The sequence below is a fragment of the Argentina anserina genome, chromosome 2, assembly GCF_933775445.1.
Source record: "Argentina anserina chromosome 2, drPotAnse1.1, whole genome shotgun sequence".
Taxonomy (NCBI): Eukaryota; Viridiplantae; Streptophyta; class Magnoliopsida; order Rosales; family Rosaceae; genus Argentina; species Argentina anserina.
Window position 1 is genome coordinate 28,772,126 of NC_065873.1, and position 21,715 is coordinate 28,793,840.

Below are 21,715 nucleotides of genomic sequence, written 5' to 3' on the forward strand. Positions count from 1 at the left end.
ATGCGTGCAACTATCTAAGGGAACTATGCTATCTCGGGCAATACAAGACTAGAATAAAGTCAAATTTATGAGCTTAAATTACGTTAACTTAAACTTTACTTAATATGCTGAGAATTTATCAGAAATAGGAGGTCAGATTATTTTTTCCACCTCCTTTGTTATTTTGATTTCAATAAATTAAGGACAGTTTGTCCAATTAAAAAAACTTTACTTAATATGTTGGGCGTGGGATTGAGTCTCTCGTTGGGTTCCAAATCTCATTTCAAAAAAAAAAAAGTTGTACTTAATATGCTATCAATCATGTACATTTTCTCCCCTAATATTAATCCAAATATTCGATTCACAGAGTTCTTCGACTTGGCTCACTATGAAAGTCCATATTATTCCCCGAATATGATGGCTAACCTCTTAATGAAGCCAGGGATCGAGTAAAGAAAATGAAGAAAAACTGGGAAGTAACATCTTTAAAGAGTAGAAAAGAAAACACAATGAATAATGAAATAATTATAATTATATGTATGGTTTTATATTAGTGTCAGCTTTTGGACTATTGTAATTTGGAGTGAGTGTAACTTAATCCACGGATCGGAGTTGGGAAAAAATAACAGACAAATGTGGGGGAAAATCCCAAGCCACCATCGGATTTCCCAAGATCACCGAGCCATATATATACCTGTATGGCTGTATATTCATCACCTAACTTCATTTCAGAGAAGGATAAGTACTTGTATCTCTCTCTCTCTCTCTCTCTCTCTCTCTCTCTCTCTCTCTCTCTCTCTCTCTCTCTCGTTATTTGGTAAGCACGTGAACTTTATAAACGAACTTATAATCTTATACCTGTGTCCTATATACCGATGAACTGATCGATGAAGTACATTGTGCAACCCTGCAGAGATAACTGAGGATCGACATGTCTCCGATGGCTGCTGCCGAAAATGGAAGTGTAAGAAGTGGTCATGAGGCAGCCGGCAGCATCTTCGACATCGGAAACTCCGATTTCCTTAAGATGTTGGAGAGACCTAGAACAATAAACGTGGAGAGGAAGAGGTCCTTTGATGAAAGGTCATTCAGTGAAATGTCAAACATTGAACACCTCGAGTATATGTCCTCGTCTATTTTGAACACTACTACGCCTAGATCATGCTATGACTCGCATCTCATGGTGTCCGATGCTTGGGAGTCCTTGAGGCGCTCCGTCGTTCACTTCCGCGGCCAACCGGTTGGTACTCTTGCCGCTGTGGACAGTTCTGTTGAACAACTTAACTATGATCAGGTTAATTCTTTTTCTCTTTGATGCTAGGTTTTTCAATGAGTACGATTGATGTTACCTTCATTAGTAACCATGTTCTTTAGAAGGGTTATAGATATCATGCTTGGATTTCAAATTTTGCTCATTTTTTACCAGTTCTTTGTGCATTCCTCAAGTGTCTGATTTAGTGTGAACAATATATTGAACGGCAGGTATTTGTTAGAGACTTTGTCCCGAGCGCGTTGGCGTTTTTGATGAATGGGGAAGAAAAAATAGTGAAGAACTTTCTCTTGAAAACGCTTCGGCTCCAATCATGGGAGAAAATAGTCGACGAGTTTAAGCTTGGAGCTGGGGTAATGCCTGCCAGTTTCAAAGTAGAGCACGACCAAGTTAGAAACAATGACATCATCACTGCGGATTTTGGCGAGAGTGCAATAGGAAGAGTAGCTCCTGTTGATTCAGGGTTTTGGTGGATCATATTGCTTCGTGCTTACACAAAGTCTACCGGAGACTCTTCCCTCGCCGAATTGCCGGAATGCCAAAACGGTATTCGCCTTATTCTCAGCCTCTGTCTATCCGAAGGCTTCGATACCTTCCCTACTCTATTATGTGCCGATGGATGCTGCATGATTGATCGTAGAATGGTTAGTTCTTCAACCAAATCTTAAGCTATATTGGCATAACTTTAACTTGGGTAGTCTAATCTCATTTTATAACACCTACAGGGCGTATATGGGTACCCCATAGAAATACAAGCATTGTTCTTCATGGCTTTGAGATGTGCTTGCTTTCTTCTCAAGCAAGACGATGTGGGTAAGGAATTTGTAGAAAGGATCACTAATCGTCTCCATGCTCTAAGTTTCCATATGAGGAGCTACTTCTGGCTAGACCTGAAGCAGCTCAATGACATATATCGTTACAAAACGGAGGAGTATTCTCATACAGCAGTGAACAAGTTCAATGTAATGCCCGATTCGCTTCCAGATTGGGTGTTCGATTTCATGCCGAGTCGTGGTGGCTACTTCATTGGAAATGTTAGCCCTGCGAGAATGGATTTCCGGTGGTTCTGTTTGGGTAACTGTGTGGCGATTCTGTCGTCTCTAGCAACTCCAGAGCAATCTGCAGCGATAATGGACCTTATTGAAGAGCGTTGGGATGAGCTGGTTGGAGAAATGCCTCTGAAAATTTGTTATCCGACTATTGAAAGCCATGAGTATCGAATTGTCACTGGTTGTGACCCTAAGAACACCAAGTGGAGTTACCACAATGGGGGCTCTTGGCCAGGTTGGTTTTCTAGCAACTCCAAAGCACATCATGTTCGTTAAAATTTGAACGACATCACATACTCCGAAATATGAAGTTCGTTGTTTTTCGTCACAACTATACTTATGTTAATTTGTGGTTGTAGTGCTACTATGGTTGTTGACAGCAGCGTGCATAAAGACTGGACGTCCCCAAATTGCAAGGCGTGCAATTGATCTGACTGAGAGCCGGCTATCGAAAGATCACTGGCCGGAGTATTATGACGGCAAATCGGGGAGGTACATCGGAAAGCAAGCACGTAAGTTCCAAACATGGTCTATTGCAGGCTATTTGGTGGCCAAGATGATGATGGATGACCCCTCTCATCTGAGGATGATATCACTAGAGGAAGATTGCGTGAAGCCCCTTATAAAAAGATCATCTTCATGGACATCTTAGATGTTTCACATGCTTGCCAAATCCATTATATTTTGCATTTCACACTTGTGAGTTATCAAGTAAATGAAGTAATGTCAAATTTTGTAGAGTAGAGTGGCACACCTATCAGCCTTTATAATTCTACTCTGTTTTATTTTTTGCCACATGCTACAAAGAGCTCTGGGCATTATTTAATGTCATTACTTGTTACAATATGCAAGAAGTATAGAACTTAACACAACATTGTGGTGCAAATGCATCTTTCCCACGGCAAAAATAACACAATGTTTTTAAGAGCCGTCCTCGTATCGTATTTTAGGCTAATAATGACATTGAACTTACGATCACAAAATTGTGCAACACCAAAACGAATGGATTTTAACACATCACAAAATTATGCAAGCTGCCCAAAATGGATTCTTTTCCGGTCCCCGACGAGATTGCCCTCAGAATCGCCTCGTTACTCGAGGTACGGACGTACGGTCCTTGCTGGTTTCAATTTCTTCCCTAGTTTCTTATGAAAAAAATGTCGACACACCCTTGAGACTTGTTGACATCTTTGTGCTCTGTTTTGGAAACCAAGGTGTGGGATTTGTGTGCGTTGGCTTGTTGTTCTACCTCTTGGAAGGAGCTTTGTGGGTCTGATTGCTTATGGGAGTTTCTAGCTAAAAAGCGATGGCCCTTTCTGGAATTCTCCGATGATTCTGAGTCTGAGTCTGCTTCGTCCACTGCGATCAAAAGTCCGAAGGATAAGGTACTTGCTTCAAATAGGGTGTGTTTTTTTTACTGTCCACTTTCCTATTTATGTTTCTACAATTTTCTGTACTAGAAGTTTGTTTTGATTTCTTGATCATGATTAATTGATGAACAAATCTTCGTAAATATGTTGACTTTTCGGCAAATTATGATGATTAGTTACATGAATATTTCAGCTTGTAGTGATAAACTGATAATGATATGCATAAGTAATGAGATATCCATGATTGCTGAGAGTTGATGCTTGTAATCATATACTGCACTACAGGGGTGGAGGCTCTTTTATGAGGAGACTCAGAATCAGAAGGCTGCTAGTGCTGCTTTGGTGATTGAGTATTTGGAAAAATGTTCAATGTATGGATCTATTGAGGTTGCTCATTATCAAAAAGCAATTGGTGACTTTCAAGCAATCAAATTTGGATACGAAGATGCCTTGATATTCCTATTGAAGCCAAGTTTGGATGTGCAGCTCAACCTACTTGGTCGGCAGTCTGCACTATTGCTTGAATTGGTTAAGAGTTCCGGTATATGTCTTTTACTCTTGTGTCTGCTTTGAATTGGTTTACAAACCTATGTTAATCTTTTTTTTTTTTTCATTCTGAATTCAGAGTATCACTGTCATATGAACAATGTTCTAAAAAACGGTCTAGGCGGTGCCTAGGCGCTAGGAGGTCACCCACCGCCACGTTTTTTTGCCTCGGCGGCCATCTGTGGCGTTTTGAGAATTAGGCGGTTCTAGGTGGTCTTAGGCGGCCGCTTAGGCGGTCTAAGGCAGCCGCCTAGGCGGTTCTAAGCGGTCTTAGGCGGTCATATTCAGTCCTAGGTGGTCTAATTGGCTCTATTTAGTCCTAGGTAGTCAACCATCATTTGACATTTAAAAAAAACACTAAAAGATGCCGCAACTCTCACTCTTTGTTTATTTTCTGAAAACTGAATCTCATCAACAGAAGAAGAGGAAAGAAATATGAATATTAAGTTTGAGTCCGATACTGAATGAGTTAGGAAATAATTTGGAGAGAAATAAATTGAGATTTAGTATTATTGCATTTGTTTCATTATTTATCTTTTCTTCAAATATTTTTATAGACTTTCTACTTAAGTTATGTGAATTTAGACTATTTTAAGTATTTTTAAAATTAATATTAAACATCATTTTATATTTTTAATCATTAAAATAGTTTAAATGTATGTATAAAAATAAATAAATATTTAATAATTCAAAACCGTCTAGGAGGCCGCCTAACCGTCTAGGCGCTAGGAGGTGGTTGTCTTCCTGCATACCGTCTAGTGCTTTTTAGAACCTTGCATATGAATAAAAAAAATTACTTACAAAATTATCCAATCTCATGTTTGTAACTAGATATATCTGTTGTAATTGAACTACATTATTGGCAGGTCAAATGTGTTGTGAAAGTACTCCGGAAAAAGAAGATAGCAGAACGGCAAGTATGTCTTAGATGGTGGACGCTAGGAAAATGGTCGAATGGTTATGGTATTCGCATGAATGATGAGCTGCATTCTCACCAGTTTACATTATTAGATATTGCACTAGGTAGAGAAGAGGAGGTTCTTGCAGTGCTTTATCGAGGTGCTATTTATGAGGTACTATGCGTTCAGATCACGCTGGCCAAGCCTTCGACTACATCTTCAACTTCCCTACGCATATTTTAAACTGGTCAGTAAATTGAGCAGGAATAACTATGTTATCTTGCCTAATGATCTGATATCTTTTGTTTAACCCAAAAAAAAAGATCTTGATATCTTTTGTTGTATATAATGTTTATACAGTGTGTGAAATGTTTATACATTGTTCAACATTTGTTTACACATTTTGTTCATATGTGTGAAAATGATGCTTGTAAATTCTGATCAATAATTATTTGGATATCGTGAACCAGTCTGCCATGCGCAAGGTACTTCAATCTCGTTAACACGATCAATAAGGATCTTGGAATCGCCCTCAACTTGTAAATGTTGAAAATTGTGAATAGCTGTAGCCTAAAGATTTTGTAAAAGTTATTACAGGATATCCATCTCGATTACAAATTATAAAACCTGCTCAGGCCTTCTTGCCAGTAAGAATTGCTCAGCTGCATAAAAGTTGGAAACAAGAATAAAATGAAGGTGAATTGTGTGGAATCTTAAAGTGGATGATGCACAGTTCATCCTATAGCAAAAATTTATTACATCTTATCTACTCTGAAGTTACCACTCAGTGACCACGACTACTTCGGAAGTAGAACCACAGTGATTAACTTTGATACAGAAAACGAAAGCGGCATGCATCAAATTTCAGTAAAAAAGGTTGTGTGAAGGTGAAAATCTAGACCTGAGAGCGAGAGGAGCAGCAGGAGAGAGGTGAGTCGACTCGGCGAGACGGACTCGGATCTGGTTGACGACGACTCGCTTCCCCATGCTGGTGATCACTCGGCTGCTGGACATACAATTAAGACTGAGCAGAAAAGGAGAGAGGAAGAAGAAGAAGATGAAGATTAGAGAGTGATGAGGTGTTGGTTTAATCTGCGTTTAAATCCACAAAGGGTAATATTGTCTTTTTAGAAAACATACAATAACATATTGGTTCGTTTTAAGCTCGAATTCGACATCTTCAAACAAAGAAACGAGAAAGCAACTAAGTGTTCTAGACAAAACTAGTTCTTCCATTTTGATAAACAGCAGATAAGTCATCAAGCAAGACTTGAGCAGGAGAAGGAGGATCCTCAAACTTCACCATTTCCAGATCATAACATATTCAATTTTTTGTAGAATGCTTTCTCATTAATAAGACACGATCATATTTTTATTATGCTTATGTATAACTGTGGTTAGTGTTTTAAAGAAGGTGGTCATTGACCGTGGACGACAAATTTGTTTTTTAATGAAATTCGGACATGTTGTGCTATTGACGTGGCGTGGTCTCATTGGTCAGATGACACTATAAGATCAACCAGATCCCCTATGTGACAAACAAGGTGTAAATCATTCCAAAAATACATATCCAACGACGCAGATTGATCTGATCCATAAATCGACCGTCGAAAAGGTCGAATTCTCTACATGAACTAGTCCACCTCCTTATGCTCTTCGGTAGTTGTTGGACAAGCCGATCGAGTAGTTTAACTGCTCAAACTAAAACCCTCGGACTCGTCAAGACGCGCAGTCGAAGCTTCTTCTTCTTCTGTCTTCGGAATCCAACACTGAGGTTTTCAGCTGAGACCAATGAAGAGAGGCACTGGGACCACCCACGCGGTTGCGACATGGATACGACGACAGCCACCGAAGATCAAGGCGTTTTTGGCGGTGGTGTCGGGAATGGCCGCCTTGGCGCTCCTCCGTATGATCGTACACGACCACGACAACCTCTTCGTGGCTTCGGAGGCTGTCCACTCCCTCGGAATCTCCGTCCTCATCTACAAGCTCATGAAGGAGAGGACCTGTGCCGGTAAATACCCAAATCCTGGTTTTTAAGTTCGAAATTCCGATCAGATTGCTTTACGTTTGTGTTGGTTGAGCTCAGAGGTTGTTGAATTTGGTGGGTATTGTAGGAATTTCACTTAAGTCGCAGGAATTGACGGCCCTGTTTCTAGCTGTTAGGCTCTACTGTAGTTTGGTCATGGAATATGACATTCATACGATACTGGATTCGGCTACATTGGTGACCACGCTTTGGGTTATTTATATGATTCGGTTTAAGCTCAGGTCTAGCTACATGGATGACAAGGACAACTTCGCAATCTACTATGTGGTTAGTTGTTTGCATCTTCTTTATAAATTCCTCTCTTTTCTGGGATGCATTTGATCTGATAGTGAATTTAACTGCTTTATGTGTATATGCATGTAGCATTTTGACTTTGTCACTATGGTTGGGACTTTGAAAGTAGGTTTAAGTCATTAGGATAGTTTTACCCTTCTATTTTGGTTGTGACGATTAGCTAGTAAGAAATTTAAAACATTTTTGCCGAGAATGTATTTGAACTGCTGATTGCGTGTGGTATCTTTGTTGTACTGGTAAAGATGTTGGTAGCATCCTTAGGACCCTTTTGTCAAAGTTTCTTAGATCCTCATTTTAATCAATATAGAATCAAGATCTTTTCACCAATCTCCTCGCTGTGGGTTCTTAATTTAGGTAAATTAATACTGGTGGAATAATGAAACACTGAACTGAGGTTTCAAAGGTTTCATCTATCATTTTGGATTTATTGTTTTATGATTTCTGACATTATAGGTGATTCCGTGCGCTCTGCTTTCATTAGCTGTACATCCCTCTACACATCATTTTATCGTAAATCGAATTGGCTGGGCATTTTGTGTTTATCTTGAAGCCGTATCAGTTCTACCTCAGCTTCGACTCATGCAAAACACTAAGGTATTATACAAAGATCTGCAGGCTTGTTCTTTTCTTTTAAAAGCATTGGTTCATGATATCTGAGAAGATAGATTATTTGTAAAAAAGGAGAATTAACAATTTTCCTTTTGATCAACTATATTTTGTACGATTATTATTATTTCTTCTCGTTACAATTTCAAACTTTTCAGATTGTTGAACCATTTACGGCGCATTATGTTTTTGCCCTGGGAGTTGCACGGTTCTTAAGTTGTGCACATTGGGTCCTCCAGGTTTGTCAATGATGTTTAATCTGCGTTTGGTATTGATATGTGATTATCTCTGTGCAATGTGGTTTCGGAAGAAATAAACTATATGAAATAACTTTACACCAAGCTGATGTATGGTCCCTCTAAATTTCTGTTCTTGTATGTACATGTGATCCAAGAATTTCCGAACATGCATAATTGTTTATTTGCTTGAAATTTGCATTCGTTTGCCATTTAGTCTCACTCAGCTACACTATGAGATGTATTCTGATGTGTTTAATTTACTTTTGCCTTTTTTATAATCATTAACCTTAGGCTAGAGGATTCTCAACTCTTTTTTTATTTACTTTGCTAAAACGTTGACCTAAGGTGATAGCATAACAATCCAATAGAATTGGGAATTTTAGGTTTATAAGATTCTTGTATGTGGTGAGATTGATATCCCATTACGTTAGAGCCCTACATCAATATATAACCAGAGGCCTTCCTCTTTAAAAAAAATCCCATTCTGACCTCCATCTTATATCAGTATGTTTCTAATATATCTGCCTTGTTTTGACAGGTATTGGATACTCGAGGACAGTTACTGACAACCTTAGGTTATGGGCTGTGGCCTTGTATGGTTCTTCTCGCAGAAATTGTCCAGACCTTCATACTTGCAGATTTTTGCTACTACTATGTCAAAAGGTGGGTAACTTATTTCTGTTCTATATCCCAACTGAGATCATATTGAACTCTCAATTAAATGGTAACTGGCAGCATGTGATCTCTCTTATGGGTTCTTGATGAGCTTTCTCAAATTACGGCTATTTTGGTTGCAGTGCTGTTGATGGGCAACTTGTTTTACGCCTACCCTCTGGAGTTGTCTAAGTTCAAGCAGTCCAGCGTGCAAGATCAATCTGCAACGCTACTCAAACATTTGTGGAAGTAGTCCCTAGCTACCTGCTCTTTTAAATCCTTTTCTTGTGCGACTATTAAGAGTGGTCGAAAGTCAGAGTGAACTGTAAAGCAAGGGATGTTTTCTATCTAGTCAGGTTTACAATGTAGTTTAGCATACACTTAATGTTTAGAACATTTCCTAGCATAGACGTTTTGTGATTTTGCATTTGGTTTGGAAGTGTCATCAGTGGATGCTACTTTCCCTACATCCTTTGCTGGTCAGCCTGGTAAACTTAAACAACGGGTAACTTGTTCGACTGGAAAATATATGGATATGTAATACAACAATCTAGCATACTCATGAATCTGTCAATCTATCTATCCATAATCGAAAAAGAAAAAAAAATCTATCTGTGCTTCGTAACTTAGATTTTGTGTTCTTAGTTCTTACACTGCAAATGCAAGGCGAATGGCCAATGAATACGGAATGCTGTATACGAATTGGTATTCTGTTTTTCTTCTTGCTCAAGATATAATCATGAAAACCAGAGGTTGAAAATTATATCCAATTTGTTGGCTTGTACAGGTGCAACGCAAAATACAGAGATACAAGGTCGTTCGCAGCCTTCTCGTTTTCTTTGAAATCCTTGATGTGTAAAGTTGACCCCATCCCTCTTATTTGATTATGAAAAAAAAAAATAGTTGAGCAGTTGAGCAATGTGCATTGCTCGCCATACCCAATAACTTTGGTTCCCAACCATACATAAAGGAAAGGGAGAAGCAGCGAAAGGAACTTTTTGGGTTTCCTTCCGTTCATATTCTTTGAGCTTTTTAGCTATCAAATGATCCACGACTATTTAGATCAACAGTGAGTTGCTGAATCCTAGATAGGATAGGACCATATAGAAGATGTTTCCAAATTGTGAATTGGCGTTTGGTTAGAGTGAGCAGATTACAGCTGTTGAAGTTGAATAACTTATTTGTCACGTAACCTACCCCGTCCTGTAATGAGTTCCAACTTGAATGTGATCGTTGAGATAAGCATCAATACTTGGGGAGGAAAGTAGAGTATCAATCAATCATCAATACCATCACCTTCCTTCTTTATAGATATCATAACTCATAAGTTCATAACTTAGAAATGTGGACCTTACTAATTAGGTCATGCATGCACTTGCTGAGCAGAAAATAGTCACAGTATATGATAAAGAGGACGGTTAAAATTGTATGGCATCTCTCTTTTAGCAAGAGCTAGCTAGCTATTGGGGTTAATATAAACCAGTTCCGTCACTTCCGTGTTAGCGCGCTAGTTAGTTTGGTTGACTACAGTAATAGGCAGTGAGCCCTAGCTCATCCAATCCCAGCAGTAGCGTACCTAAACGTTTGGTTCCTGAATCCTGATCGACAAATAAAGAAGATCAGAAAGAAGCTAGGGTTGGTGCTTGTATATACGATTGATTGAAGCTTCAACATTTCTGGTATTTGATACAGAAAGAAGCTAGCTGGCACCGCTGCCCAAACACAACGGACATAAGCAGGGGCGGAGGCACATAGAGCTTCACCACGGCCCGTGCCCCAATCACCATTTATAGATAAAATACCATGTACAAAAATTACACTAGTGCCCCACTCAGTAAATCACCAAAATATTATTATATATATAAAGAGCGGATGTTTCTTTCTTGACAATTTTTCGGTCACATTTCTATATCTCACACGGTATAGATTTTAGAATTTAATGTGTAGATACTTTATAAAAGTTTCATTCAATTTGATGATCATTTGAGTTTTAATAATCGTGATTTACATAAACGGTTCGTTTTGAACAATTAATGTGTGTTCATTGATTTAATACAGTTTTGATACCTTAATGATTATTAAATAAATTAAAATTTTGTATACATACTTAAATAATTAACGGTAGAGATATAAAAATATGACCAAATAAGGACAACGACTCTTTAATTTCATAGCGGAGGTATGCTCTAGAAGGGGATTGTATCATTAATATTATATGTAATATATATGTAGACTTATTACATATAAGCTGAATTTGGGGAATATGAGTGTTTTAGTGTCTTTATTTTGTGTTTTTTTTTTGTATTATGCACTCAATTGACAATAATGATGATTATTAGTAATTTATATATACAATATATTCAAGTAGAATTCTCAGTCATCTATTAATGTGCATTAAATTTACTAATTGTGACTACAAGTGTAGAAAGAGTTTTTTTTTTTCTAAGTTAAACACTGAAGAATAGCTTGGTGATGTAGGCAAATTGTAATGAGTTTATAAAGGATTTTTTAAATTAATATATCAGGGAAGACATATTTGATCAATAGTATTGATTATGAACACTGTTATGCAACAATTTCAAAAAATATAAAATCTCTTAAGACTATTTTTACAAATATATATAGACGGACTAGTATATTTAGTTATTAGTATAAACAAATGAATTTTTTTTACTATTAACTTTTGTGCCTCAGTGGCCCAGCCGGCCTACAATTCTGGCCACGCCACTGTACATAACCATCGGGGTTTAGTTTCGAAGCGTACATAACATCAACAGTACGTTTCTTCTAGTTTCTATGTGCTGGTTAGGACTTAGTCATCTATCTTGTTCGAATGTAAAAGGCCAGGGTACGTGTGGGTGCGTATACGACTTCTAAACATATAACTCTCTGCATTTTTAAACGCAGATGGAAATTTGATCTGTGTGCTAGCAAGCACGTACTGTTGAAGTAGATAGGTTTCTATTTTCATAAAAACTAGTGGTAGATCGATGAAGAAGGAAAGATAACAAGTAAAACAGCTAATAGTAGGAAAAGGCCAATATTGTCTTGTCTTGTACAGTTGCAAAGCACCTTAATTACATGCATGGTCTTTTAGAAGATTCTCCATTTCTCCTGGCCACACTCGCACAGTTTCAAAGTTCAAACCTCGACTATAAGTTGTGTTAGTGCAAGGTTTACGAAACATCTTTTTCCTTCTTGTAATTCATATGGTTAGCAATCTACATTGTTCACCTGTTTTGGTCTCAAATGGGAAACAGAAAATGAAACCGTGGTTCGGGAAATGAATATATGGCCATGGTTTCCTTGCATGCATGGCATGACAATGAGACATCACAGAAAGTCCAAGCCATCTGTGATTAGTATTCTATGAGCTTTTTTAGTTATATATCTCTGGGACTCTGGCATCCGAATTAAACCAATGATTAGTATTCCTTTGAGCCTTACTAGTTATATATAGCATGCTAATCAAACCAATGATTCGCAGTAGCTGCATTATCAATACAAAGCTTCCAAAGATTTAACTTAACTCAAACACCGTGCTGCAATAGCTTCGTCGGCAGCCTCCTAGGTCGGGTCTATAAATGGAGAAGTTGCCAACTTGGGATTTTGGCGTGTCTTAATTTCAATTTTATAATATGCAGATTGAATAATACAGCTGTTGAAGTTGAACGTAGACCATCTTCATTAGCACGTAAGTACACGAGTACGTACTGGTGTGATGAGTGGCTTTCATTCGAGGTTGAGATAAAGCTTCTGCAAAGGGCCTTAAAATAGCCATCAGTCATCACCATCGATCATCACCTTTTTCTTGTGTCGATAATATATTAATCTTTTTTTCTATTTCTCAGCTCTTTCATGAATCTTCGATTCTCGTTCTCGATATTTTGAACATTTAGATTGAAACCGTCCTAATAAGCTTTGTGATTGGGATAGTATCGGCCCTACTAATGCATCAGAGTAGGTATTATACTATTAGCATATTATTTCTATCACAGTAAGTAGTTAAGAAGCAGATAATTAACTTGGTACAAAAAAAAAGAGATAATTAACTTGGTTGGTACAAAAATATAATTCCAATCCCCGTATCGCACAGGGGGCATGCGTCACTACTAGCAAAAAAGGCACTCACGGATTTAATTGGCACAGCCTTTTAAAAGCCACATAGTGCTAATTACAAATTTTAACAGAAAACTGTGGATATAAGTGGAATTCGGGCCCATAGGAATTTTACAACAAAAACAGGCACATATATCCGTGTGAAATAGTATCAGAGACAAAATTCCGTGTGAAAACTAAAATAATGTATGAGCTTTTGCACAATTGTCCATAAGAACAACATTTAACACATAATTCCGTGCATCCCTCTGTGGTTAATACTTTTTCAGACAGATTTATGTGTGCACTGAATATATTTTTACTACGAATATTTTTGATTTGAAACTACGAAATGAATTGGCCGGTTATGTAAACTCGTCGATCAATCCCAGTCACTTGATCGTAAAGATTCCAGCATGCACCAAAGATTGCTTTCTTCAAGCCACTGTAGATAGATTATCGACCATATCCTTCGGATATTCGTTTATTAATTTAGGTTTTGCGCCAAGTATCGACGAACTTCCCGCGTCCTGTATCTTATTCTCCCCAATGAAAATAGAAACAGAGGCATGCATGATTGCCTTCCCCACTAATTTGGTAATACCCAGCTAGCAAGAAAGCTACCCCTACCTCACCCTGATCATGGAAAAGACTAGTTTCCACACGAGCTTCATCGAGCATAGTCAAATCAGCCACACTTTTGATTAGCAGAGAAGATCACTATTAACTAGAATATAAATTAGTCTTACACTCTTACATTAATCACAAAATTAACTTACATGATGTTGCTGTTGAAGATGTATATAGAGAAGTAAGACAACCATGCTAGAGTTTGACTGTTTGAAATAGGTACGTGGATAAAGCCTAAAGCCTCCTCAAAGTCTCAAGCCACTTGTAAAGAAAACTCCCACACAACGAAGCAAAGCAATAGAAAACAAACGGCTGGTTAGCTTTACCTGTTCTAGATGATTCCAAATGCTTTAGCTTTACTAGCTTCCACTGAAGCGTAGCGTCTCCATTTCTATTTCTATTGTTGTCTGAATTTTAACATATATATCTTTAGCAACAAAATTTGTGTAACGAATAAACAATTACGAATCCGCGTACATACCACAAACCATGGTCATCCAGTATGTCCCGTCCTCCCATGGACCTACCTACCTACTCCTCTCTTCTTCCTCATCACAAAAAACCCACAGTAGTTGTCGACCTGCAGCCTATAAATAGAGAAGCCATGCATCTCAGTTTACAGAAACCAATCAAGGTGCTCAATTAGTTTTGAGACTAAGTAGCATAAGATTAATTTTCGCGATCGATCTTCATGATGAACTCCAGGCTTGTGGTTGCTTCAGTTCTCTTGATGATGATGGTTCCCCTTCTTGTTTTCAGTCCTGTTGAGGCTGATGGAGTGGTACGTAAGCTAGCAACTAGGTAATGCAATATTTGTGATACAATTTCTTGAACTACCACCTCATGTGCTTAATTTGAGATGTTTGCAGGTGAACAAAGATACAAATCATGCTTCACTCCTTGACAAGATAGGTATGTACTTCTCTCACCCTTTTCTTCTTAGCTCATGTATATGTATTCAGGAGAATTCTCCTCGATGATTGATCAACATGTCGTTTACATGTACAGACTGCGGTGGAGCGTGCACTGCGAGGTGTCGTTTGTCGTCTCGGCCTCGGCTGTGCAAGAGGGCATGCGGGACTTGCTGCCAGCGTTGCAGCTGCGTCCCTCCCGGCACCGCTGGAAACTACGACGTCTGCCCCTGTTACGCTAGCCTCACCACCCACGGTGGCAGACGCAAGTGTCCTTAATTGAACAGCATCGATCAAAACTACTTAGAAAGAGCTAGCTTAGCTATCTTGCTAGCTAGCTTGGTTATATATATGTGAGGGAGCTACAGAGTGAATAAAAATGCATATATACTTAATAGGTTTGAATTATCGAATAAAATTGGTCAGTGCTTGTAATTTCTGCTACATATTATACGCCAATTTATTTTTCTCCTCCAGTAATCAATTAGGCAATTAGCATGGGTCGTAATTGTCATCCCATTTGCTTCATATTTAGTGATGTTATTTTGCTATACTTGTTAGTTGTTACGATCGATTACGAGTTAATGACTTTCATTTATCACGTCTGAAACTGCCACACACTAGTCAAACTAGTGGTTTTGCCACTTGAAATTACAATGAATTGACATTAAAATGTGTCAATTCTGATTTCAGAATCACAATATATACTATTTATATTAAATTTCTCTCTAAATACCATCACCATGTTAGTACTCTTAAGTCAGAACGTACGTTCAAGATTTATGGCCATTATGATGATCAAGGCTCTATTTACTCAAATTCTCCTTTCTCTTATAATCCTTGCACTATCTAATCTTGAAGTTGATGCAAAGGTAACAGTCCTGTCAATTTTATTTTTATTTACATATTTATGTTCTCGATCTCTTCTCAACACTAATCAACAGTTAGCATGTTTTAGGTCATCGCAGATTCAACTCTAGTTTATGGGTATTCAAAGATAGGTATCGCTGACTATTATATATATGACAAATTGGTTCTTAAACCAAAGTATTATTTGGGTTACTTACTATTTCACTTATGAACTTTACATAAATGATAAATCTCTTAGATTGTGATGGAGCATGTCATGTAAGATGCGGGTTATCATCAAGGCCAAACTTGTGCAAGAGGGCATGTGGAACGTGTTGTGCTAGATGCAATTGTGTTCCATCCGGCACTTACGGCAACTATGATGAATGTCCTTGCTATCGCGATATGAAGACTCACCGTAATCAACATAAATGTCCTTAAACTTTCATCTCGTAATAGTTTATCATCATTCTTGATGATCACTCATGTATTACAAAATAAACAAAAATGTTAAAAATAAGTAAATTGATGTTCATCACTTAAGTACGAATGACATTGATGGGGTAACCAACTATGTTGAATAATTGACAACCCAGATCTGTTCGTATGATATATATGCCACCTAAATGAAAGACCGACTTATCTTCTGTGTAGTCCAACACATGCTTTACTGTAAAATTTAATTTGCAATGTCTGATTTGGCAGAAGACATAATTATCAGCTAACAATGACATACTAGTCTTACTGCATTGCATCACACACTTGACCCTTGTCCATAAATACCACCACCAATCTCGTCTCTAAACGCATCACTTCTGGATCAACTCATTCAAGCACAGATTAAGCCCTCAACTGTCACTCCCTTGAAGGTTCCAAAATGATGTTCAGGGCTCTAATTGCTCAACTTCTTGTTGCTCTTCTCACTCTCCACCTTGTTAGCTCCGCTGCGCAGGTAAGACATTTCGACCGCGCTGATTCATTTTGTTTACAACAGTCGTTTTCACTCCGATCAATAGTCAATACTAGCTGAAAGAGTAACAATGCCACATGTTTCAGGTGACTAATCCTCCGGTTGGATCCCCTGTTGAATCCCCTCTTTCCCCAACAATAGGTATGATTATATTGTATGCAACATGTTTTATAGTTACTAATTACATGGTATGTTCGATCTCTTTAATATCTAATCGATCTAGGATCGATTGCAGACTGCGCCGGAGCTTGTGATGTAAGGTGTGGTTTATCGTCAAGGGCAGAGGAATGCAAGAGAGCATGTGGGACGTGCTGTGCAAGGTGCGGTTGTGTCCCACCCGGCACTTCTGGTCACTATGAAGTTTGTCCTTGCTACCGGAATATGACCACTCACGGTGGAAGGCACAAATGCCCTTGAATAAACCTCCTGCTTAAACACATTGTCTTGGTCATCATCTATTTCTTTCTTCTTGGAGTGATTGTTTACCTTGTTCGATTTGCATTTAGAATTCAAATGGGTTACACCTTTGTCCTAGATTCAAAACTATGCCAGCTTTTTGTTGAATCAGCTAGTCATTTTATTGTTTATTTAAGAAACGGATCCGTCTAAGCAAAGCTTTTAGTCTGCAACCCACTACACATAAGACCCATAGATCGACACAATGGAATGCTATGTGGTGGAATTTGCTGACTTAATAGTAACATATGAAGAGAAGAATAAAGCTTTACACGATTGAACGAAAGCAACAACAATGCCTCTTACCTACGCCTAGAGCTAAAACTCATATTCGCCAATGATGCACTGTTTGTTTCAGTTTCCCAAAAGTTTTCAGAACAAGCAGTCTTAATGAATATGCCAGCTCAAGCATGCTCAATTGCTCAGTTTGATTTCCAAATCAACCAATGCAGCTTCCCGTGCAAACCGCCCCATCCTCCGTGAAATTGTCATTTGCAATCCGAGTTCAAATGCATGATAACTCATATGTGACCAGTTGGGGAAACCGTTTTATGGGCTTAGTACTTTACAAATGTTTGCGTGCTTCTTGCTTCTAAAGTTATGGCTACAAATTAGTGGCTGGTATTTACAACAACAACAAAATTATTCATTTATCTTTTTATTATAGCTTTGTTTACAAAAGTTTGACCAAAATTTACTAGCTATTTTTTGTCATTGCTCAACTTCTCAACTTCCTACTCATCCTTTCTTTCTTTTTTATTTTCCAAAAACTTGGGTTCATTACTCTGCTGTAGTGTATCAGTTCCACTTCTACACCATGGTCGCCCTCCCTAACTCAAAATCATCACATTTTGTAGTGCAATGCTCAATTTATCTAGGTTTTGAGGTACTTATATGAATAGACATAAATTATATAATGAATGCCTACCATTCTGATATTACTCATAAAATTTAGTCGCTTCCAATATCTTACTTGCACATACAATAATACAAAAGTAAAAATCATGATTTGTAAGAGCACACTATAGTTCATATATAAGCTACTCTCACAGGAAATCTAATCGATAGTAGCACTCTCATGTTAGTTTCATTTGAATCTTCCCGGATCTTATTTCATGCACCCAAGACATTTCATAATTGTATGACACAAATTTCTCACAATCTTCGTGCATGGACGGCACGGCTTGCAAATAAACGGATCCCGTCCATCTAGGCCCAGCCCAACTTGGCAGTTTCCCGCAAAGCTCTAGTTTCACCGGATCACTTTCTTCACTCCTCACTCCTCACTCTTCTTCAGTTCTTCTTCATCTTCCCGTTCTTCTCTTCAATTGTAGATTTCCATAAACTCTTCAATACTTCTTTCATTGAATAATTAATGAGACTTCAGGACATGTACATATCTAATCTTATCGTTTTTTTTTCTTCCAATTTTTCATTTCCCCTAATTTCCATCAGTCTCTTTCCTTCAGAGATTTTGTGAGTGTTCCTAGTGTCTTCTTGCTTCTTCGTAGTTTACTTGGTTCTGGTCAGCAGGCACCATTCAGTTTTAGTACTTAGTTGAATTGGAACTAGAAAGATCATCATACTTTCGGTTTTTAGTTGAAGATTATAGATTGGCTCAGAACAAGGTTCATATATGAATGGTTGAGTTAGATTAACTGTAGGAAACTTACTTGGTTCTTTTTGCTGGATAATGTTGAAAGCTTGAGATTCTGTATTTTACTTCTTCATCAAACTGACAATTTCCAGTGGGATTTATATATCTTGAAGAAAACCCAATGTTCTACCTCAGCCGAATCGAGCATTCTCTGTGTCTGCCGCTCTCTCTCTCTCTGCTTAGCCATAGTCTACAAGACTAGAAGATGCAGTTAAGGGAGAGCTTGAAAAGATTTTCCTAGATAAGGTTTGCAGTGTTATATGGTCTCAAATTTGGAGTTTCAGTTATGCCCTCACATTCATAGATCTTTCTTTAATAATCTGCTGCAGGTCATCTCGAATTCGGGACTCTGCGTTTCTGTCTATGATATTGATATAGATGGCATTAAAGATGTCTTCATCTTACCAAACGATGGTCATCCAATTCTAAAGGTATATACATTTACTTATTTTATGTCCTTGGTCCTTAAGAATGAGCTGTTTGCAATATTTATTCATATCACATGCCATTTTGTTGATTCGAAATCTATCCCAGTAATTTTAGACAGCAGTTTGCTGTCATATGAGTTCTCACTCTTTTTGGTTTCATTATTTCATTTTTAAAATTTTGATGTACCTAATTTGTTTACCTCTAGATGTGTTGAGCACAGCCAATTGATTACATATTATCTACTGATCAAAATGACGATTAAAAAAAACAGATACTTTGTCTACTGTGTCCAAGAATCCTAATTTATAGAACAAATTGGTAAGATGTTCTAGTACGTTGGCAGGTGAAGTTCACACTGATTATGTTTCGTCCATTTGTGGGAGAGATAATTACTGCAAAAGTCATAGACTCTACTGCTGATGGTTTACGTTGTAAGTCTTCTATCCAATTGTCTTGATCCATTTTTTCTTCTGGGTCTCTTTGGTGCAAGCAATTGACACTAAGCATGCAATTCAGTGCTGCATATACATTGATCTACTTCTGATCATAGATCATTTCTAATGGCCCAGTCGCTGATCTTGAATCTGAAAATGCTGCACCGAGGCATGCACAGTGAGAATTATGTAAACTGAAGAGTCATCAATATGAATTAATTTATATTTGATTTCAAAGTCTGATTTTGATTTTGCTATGGCAGTGTCACTGGGATTTTTTTATGATATTTATGTACCTATTCATCGTTTTCCTACACCATTCTTCAAGAAGGGTGACTCAAAAAAGTAGGTGATGGTATTTCTATGTTGGTCTGATTGATATACCTATAGAGGTTATAAAGGTTTTATGTTTGGTTCATTCTATTTTACTTTTAACATTATAGTATAACTGCAGGAATGTTGTGTTATGGTATTGGAAGCCTTCTGATTCTGATGAAGAATTCCAATTGATTTGAAGGACAAGGTCTATATATATATATATATGTTTTAATCTATAAATATACATGCTTAATTTTGCGGAGTGCAAGTGTATGCTAACATATAATTAATTACGAACTGACAGGTACGATTCCAGGTTGAAAGTGTGAACCATCCTAAAATTCCAATTGAACAGCCAGAAAACTCAAAACCATTTGCCCCTATGGAGGTTAAAGTAAGTCCATGTTTTGAATATTATCATAAAACTTGTGCTGGGTGTATAGTTGTACGCTTCTTGATTATTAGCATACATTGTACTCTTGTATTACATGAGCACTACAAGAGTACAATGTATAAGTATGTTTCCTTTGCAGGGGGCGATTGATTTTGATGGTTTAGGGCCTGTTCTTTGGTGGAAAGATGTTGAAGAAGCTTAAGCTCACTTTAGCAAAGGCAAGCTAGTTAATTACAATTCCCTGTAATTGTGCTGAGACAACTTTGGTAGAACATGTAAATTCTTAATTGTAGATGTACCCTAAACCATTGAGTTTCTGATTCAAAAGGAGTCTTATTTTTCATTATGAGCTTACCGTCATATTCGATTTTTGTGAAATACTAGCCTGCATTTCCTTTCTTGGTTACCTGTATACCAAATCGTGGAACTGCATAACCAGTGGTAGATCAAACTATCATAGGTAACAAACCAATCCATAATCTATTTCTGCAAATTATATTATTTACTAAAATGCGAAAGAATAGTTCGCTATATGCTCAGCATATATTGGCACCAGAATAATGCCATCCTTCTGGTACTAAGACTGTGTTTGGCCTTGCGCTTAGCTCAAATTATGTGTTTAAATTCTCAAATAATCTGATCAAAGTGTTTGGTGAATTAATTTATTTCTTAAGTTCACAAACTCCGATGTAATTTTTAATCAAGTTATAAAAACTGCAAAATGGAGCTATCAAAAGTTTGCAAACATAGATTTTTCCAATTTCACCGTCGGGCCAAAATGAGCATAAAACATTGATAAAAATGGCACAGGGCTTTTGGGTTTGAGACTCTTTGAGGGTAGAGCGATCTTATGATGGGAGCAACTGAGGCGTTCCAATAATTTCACTGCAAAAGAACAAACGGACTCTCACTCACGCAACACCCATGACTCCCTCTCTTTCTCTCTTTGTTTCTCTGCCACGCTCAATTTTGCAGACGGAAGAATATAATTCCAAAACCACTCGCTAAAATCTCCGGTAACTCCAGCCAATTACTCGCCGATTTGCCCTCCCTTTTTTACTCCCATAGCAGTTCCCTCACTGCAGACATGGCGCGTGGTGCAACCACTCCCGCCCTAAAGTCCACTCCTCCCACGTGCGTGTCTCCCACACCATCTTATGAACGCGTCGCTTTCCTAATCAAAATCCATTTCGGCAAGAACAGCTGCACGTACATTTCTGGGCTCCAATTCGCCGGACTTGGGACACTTCACACCAAAAAGCAACAACCCCCCTTCCTCTTTCTCTACAAAGTCGCCACGTGGAAAACCTAATCTGAACATCCGACGGCTCTGATTGAATCTGCACAGCTTCATTATAGCACGGAAAAACGAAGCCTTTTTTCCGTCTTTCCCGAGCGTCTCTCTCTCTCTCTCTCTCTCAGAGCAGAGAAATGGAAAAGAGAGACTCAGTGCTGCAGAGTCGTATCTAATCTATCTCTCTGTAAACAAATTAGTAGCTTTCTGAAATTGGAAGCTGCCAAGCGACTCTGTTTATACATAGGTTGATATAGACTTGCATTGATTTCCATTGTTCTTTGCATTTATGATTTTCACTGTTTGGATGTGAGCAGAC

The 21,715-nt window shown here is 38.0% G+C and overlaps 5 protein-coding genes across 6 annotated transcripts; all 5 read left to right on the forward strand.

Moving 5' to 3' along the window:
* Nucleotides 1-910: 910 nt before the first annotated feature.
* LOC126782041 (probable alkaline/neutral invertase D) lies at nt 911-3,038 on the forward strand. The gene is made up of 4 exons (XM_050507195.1): nt 911-1,273; nt 1,462-1,893; nt 1,975-2,533; nt 2,658-3,038. Exons 1-4 carry the CDS (start codon nt 911-913, stop codon nt 2,948-2,950), a joined length of 1,647 nt encoding a protein of 548 aa, XP_050363152.1. The 3' UTR covers nt 2,951-3,038.
* Nucleotides 3,039-6,771: 3,733 nt separating this feature from the next.
* On the forward strand, nt 6,772-9,423 carry LOC126782383 (uncharacterized). Its single transcript, XM_050507613.1, has 6 exons — nt 6,772-7,127; nt 7,231-7,430; nt 7,911-8,051; nt 8,222-8,302; nt 8,841-8,965; nt 9,100-9,423. Exons 1-6 carry the CDS (start codon nt 6,905-6,907, stop codon nt 9,146-9,148), a joined length of 819 nt encoding a protein of 272 aa, XP_050363570.1. The 5' UTR covers nt 6,772-6,904; the 3' UTR covers nt 9,149-9,423.
* Nucleotides 9,424-14,297: 4,874 nt separating this feature from the next.
* Nucleotides 14,298-15,146, forward strand: LOC126781983 (gibberellin-regulated protein 1-like). The gene is made up of 3 exons (XM_050507121.1): nt 14,298-14,465; nt 14,554-14,596; nt 14,693-15,146. Exons 1-3 carry the CDS (start codon nt 14,376-14,378, stop codon nt 14,872-14,874), a joined length of 315 nt encoding a protein of 104 aa, XP_050363078.1. The 5' UTR covers nt 14,298-14,375; the 3' UTR covers nt 14,875-15,146.
* Nucleotides 15,147-15,946: 800 nt separating this feature from the next.
* Nucleotides 15,947-16,887, forward strand: LOC126781981 (gibberellin-regulated protein 11-like). Of its 2 annotated transcripts, none has more exons than XM_050507119.1 (3): nt 15,947-16,396; nt 16,501-16,555; nt 16,638-16,887. In XM_050507119.1, the coding sequence occupies exons 1-3, from the start codon at nt 16,322-16,324 to the stop codon at nt 16,829-16,831; spliced, it is 324 nt and encodes a 107-aa protein (XP_050363076.1). In that variant the 5' UTR covers nt 15,947-16,321; the 3' UTR covers nt 16,832-16,887. The 2 variants fall into 2 exon arrangements, with proteins under 2 accessions (XP_050363076.1, XP_050363077.1); XM_050507120.1 differs by having other exon boundaries at nt 15,949-16,396; nt 16,650-16,887.
* Nucleotides 16,888-18,722: 1,835 nt separating this feature from the next.
* On the forward strand, nt 18,723-20,448 carry LOC126784335 (uncharacterized; the record flags this gene model as incomplete). Its single annotated transcript, XM_050509803.1, is given in 8 exon segments — nt 18,723-18,773; nt 18,857-18,958; nt 19,300-19,387; nt 19,654-19,735; nt 19,845-19,891; nt 19,894-19,913; nt 20,013-20,102; nt 20,242-20,448. Coding segments are annotated over 8 exon segments (543 nt in total), but the record flags the coding sequence as incomplete, so codon positions are not given.
* Nucleotides 20,449-21,715: the final 1,267 nt, after the last annotated feature.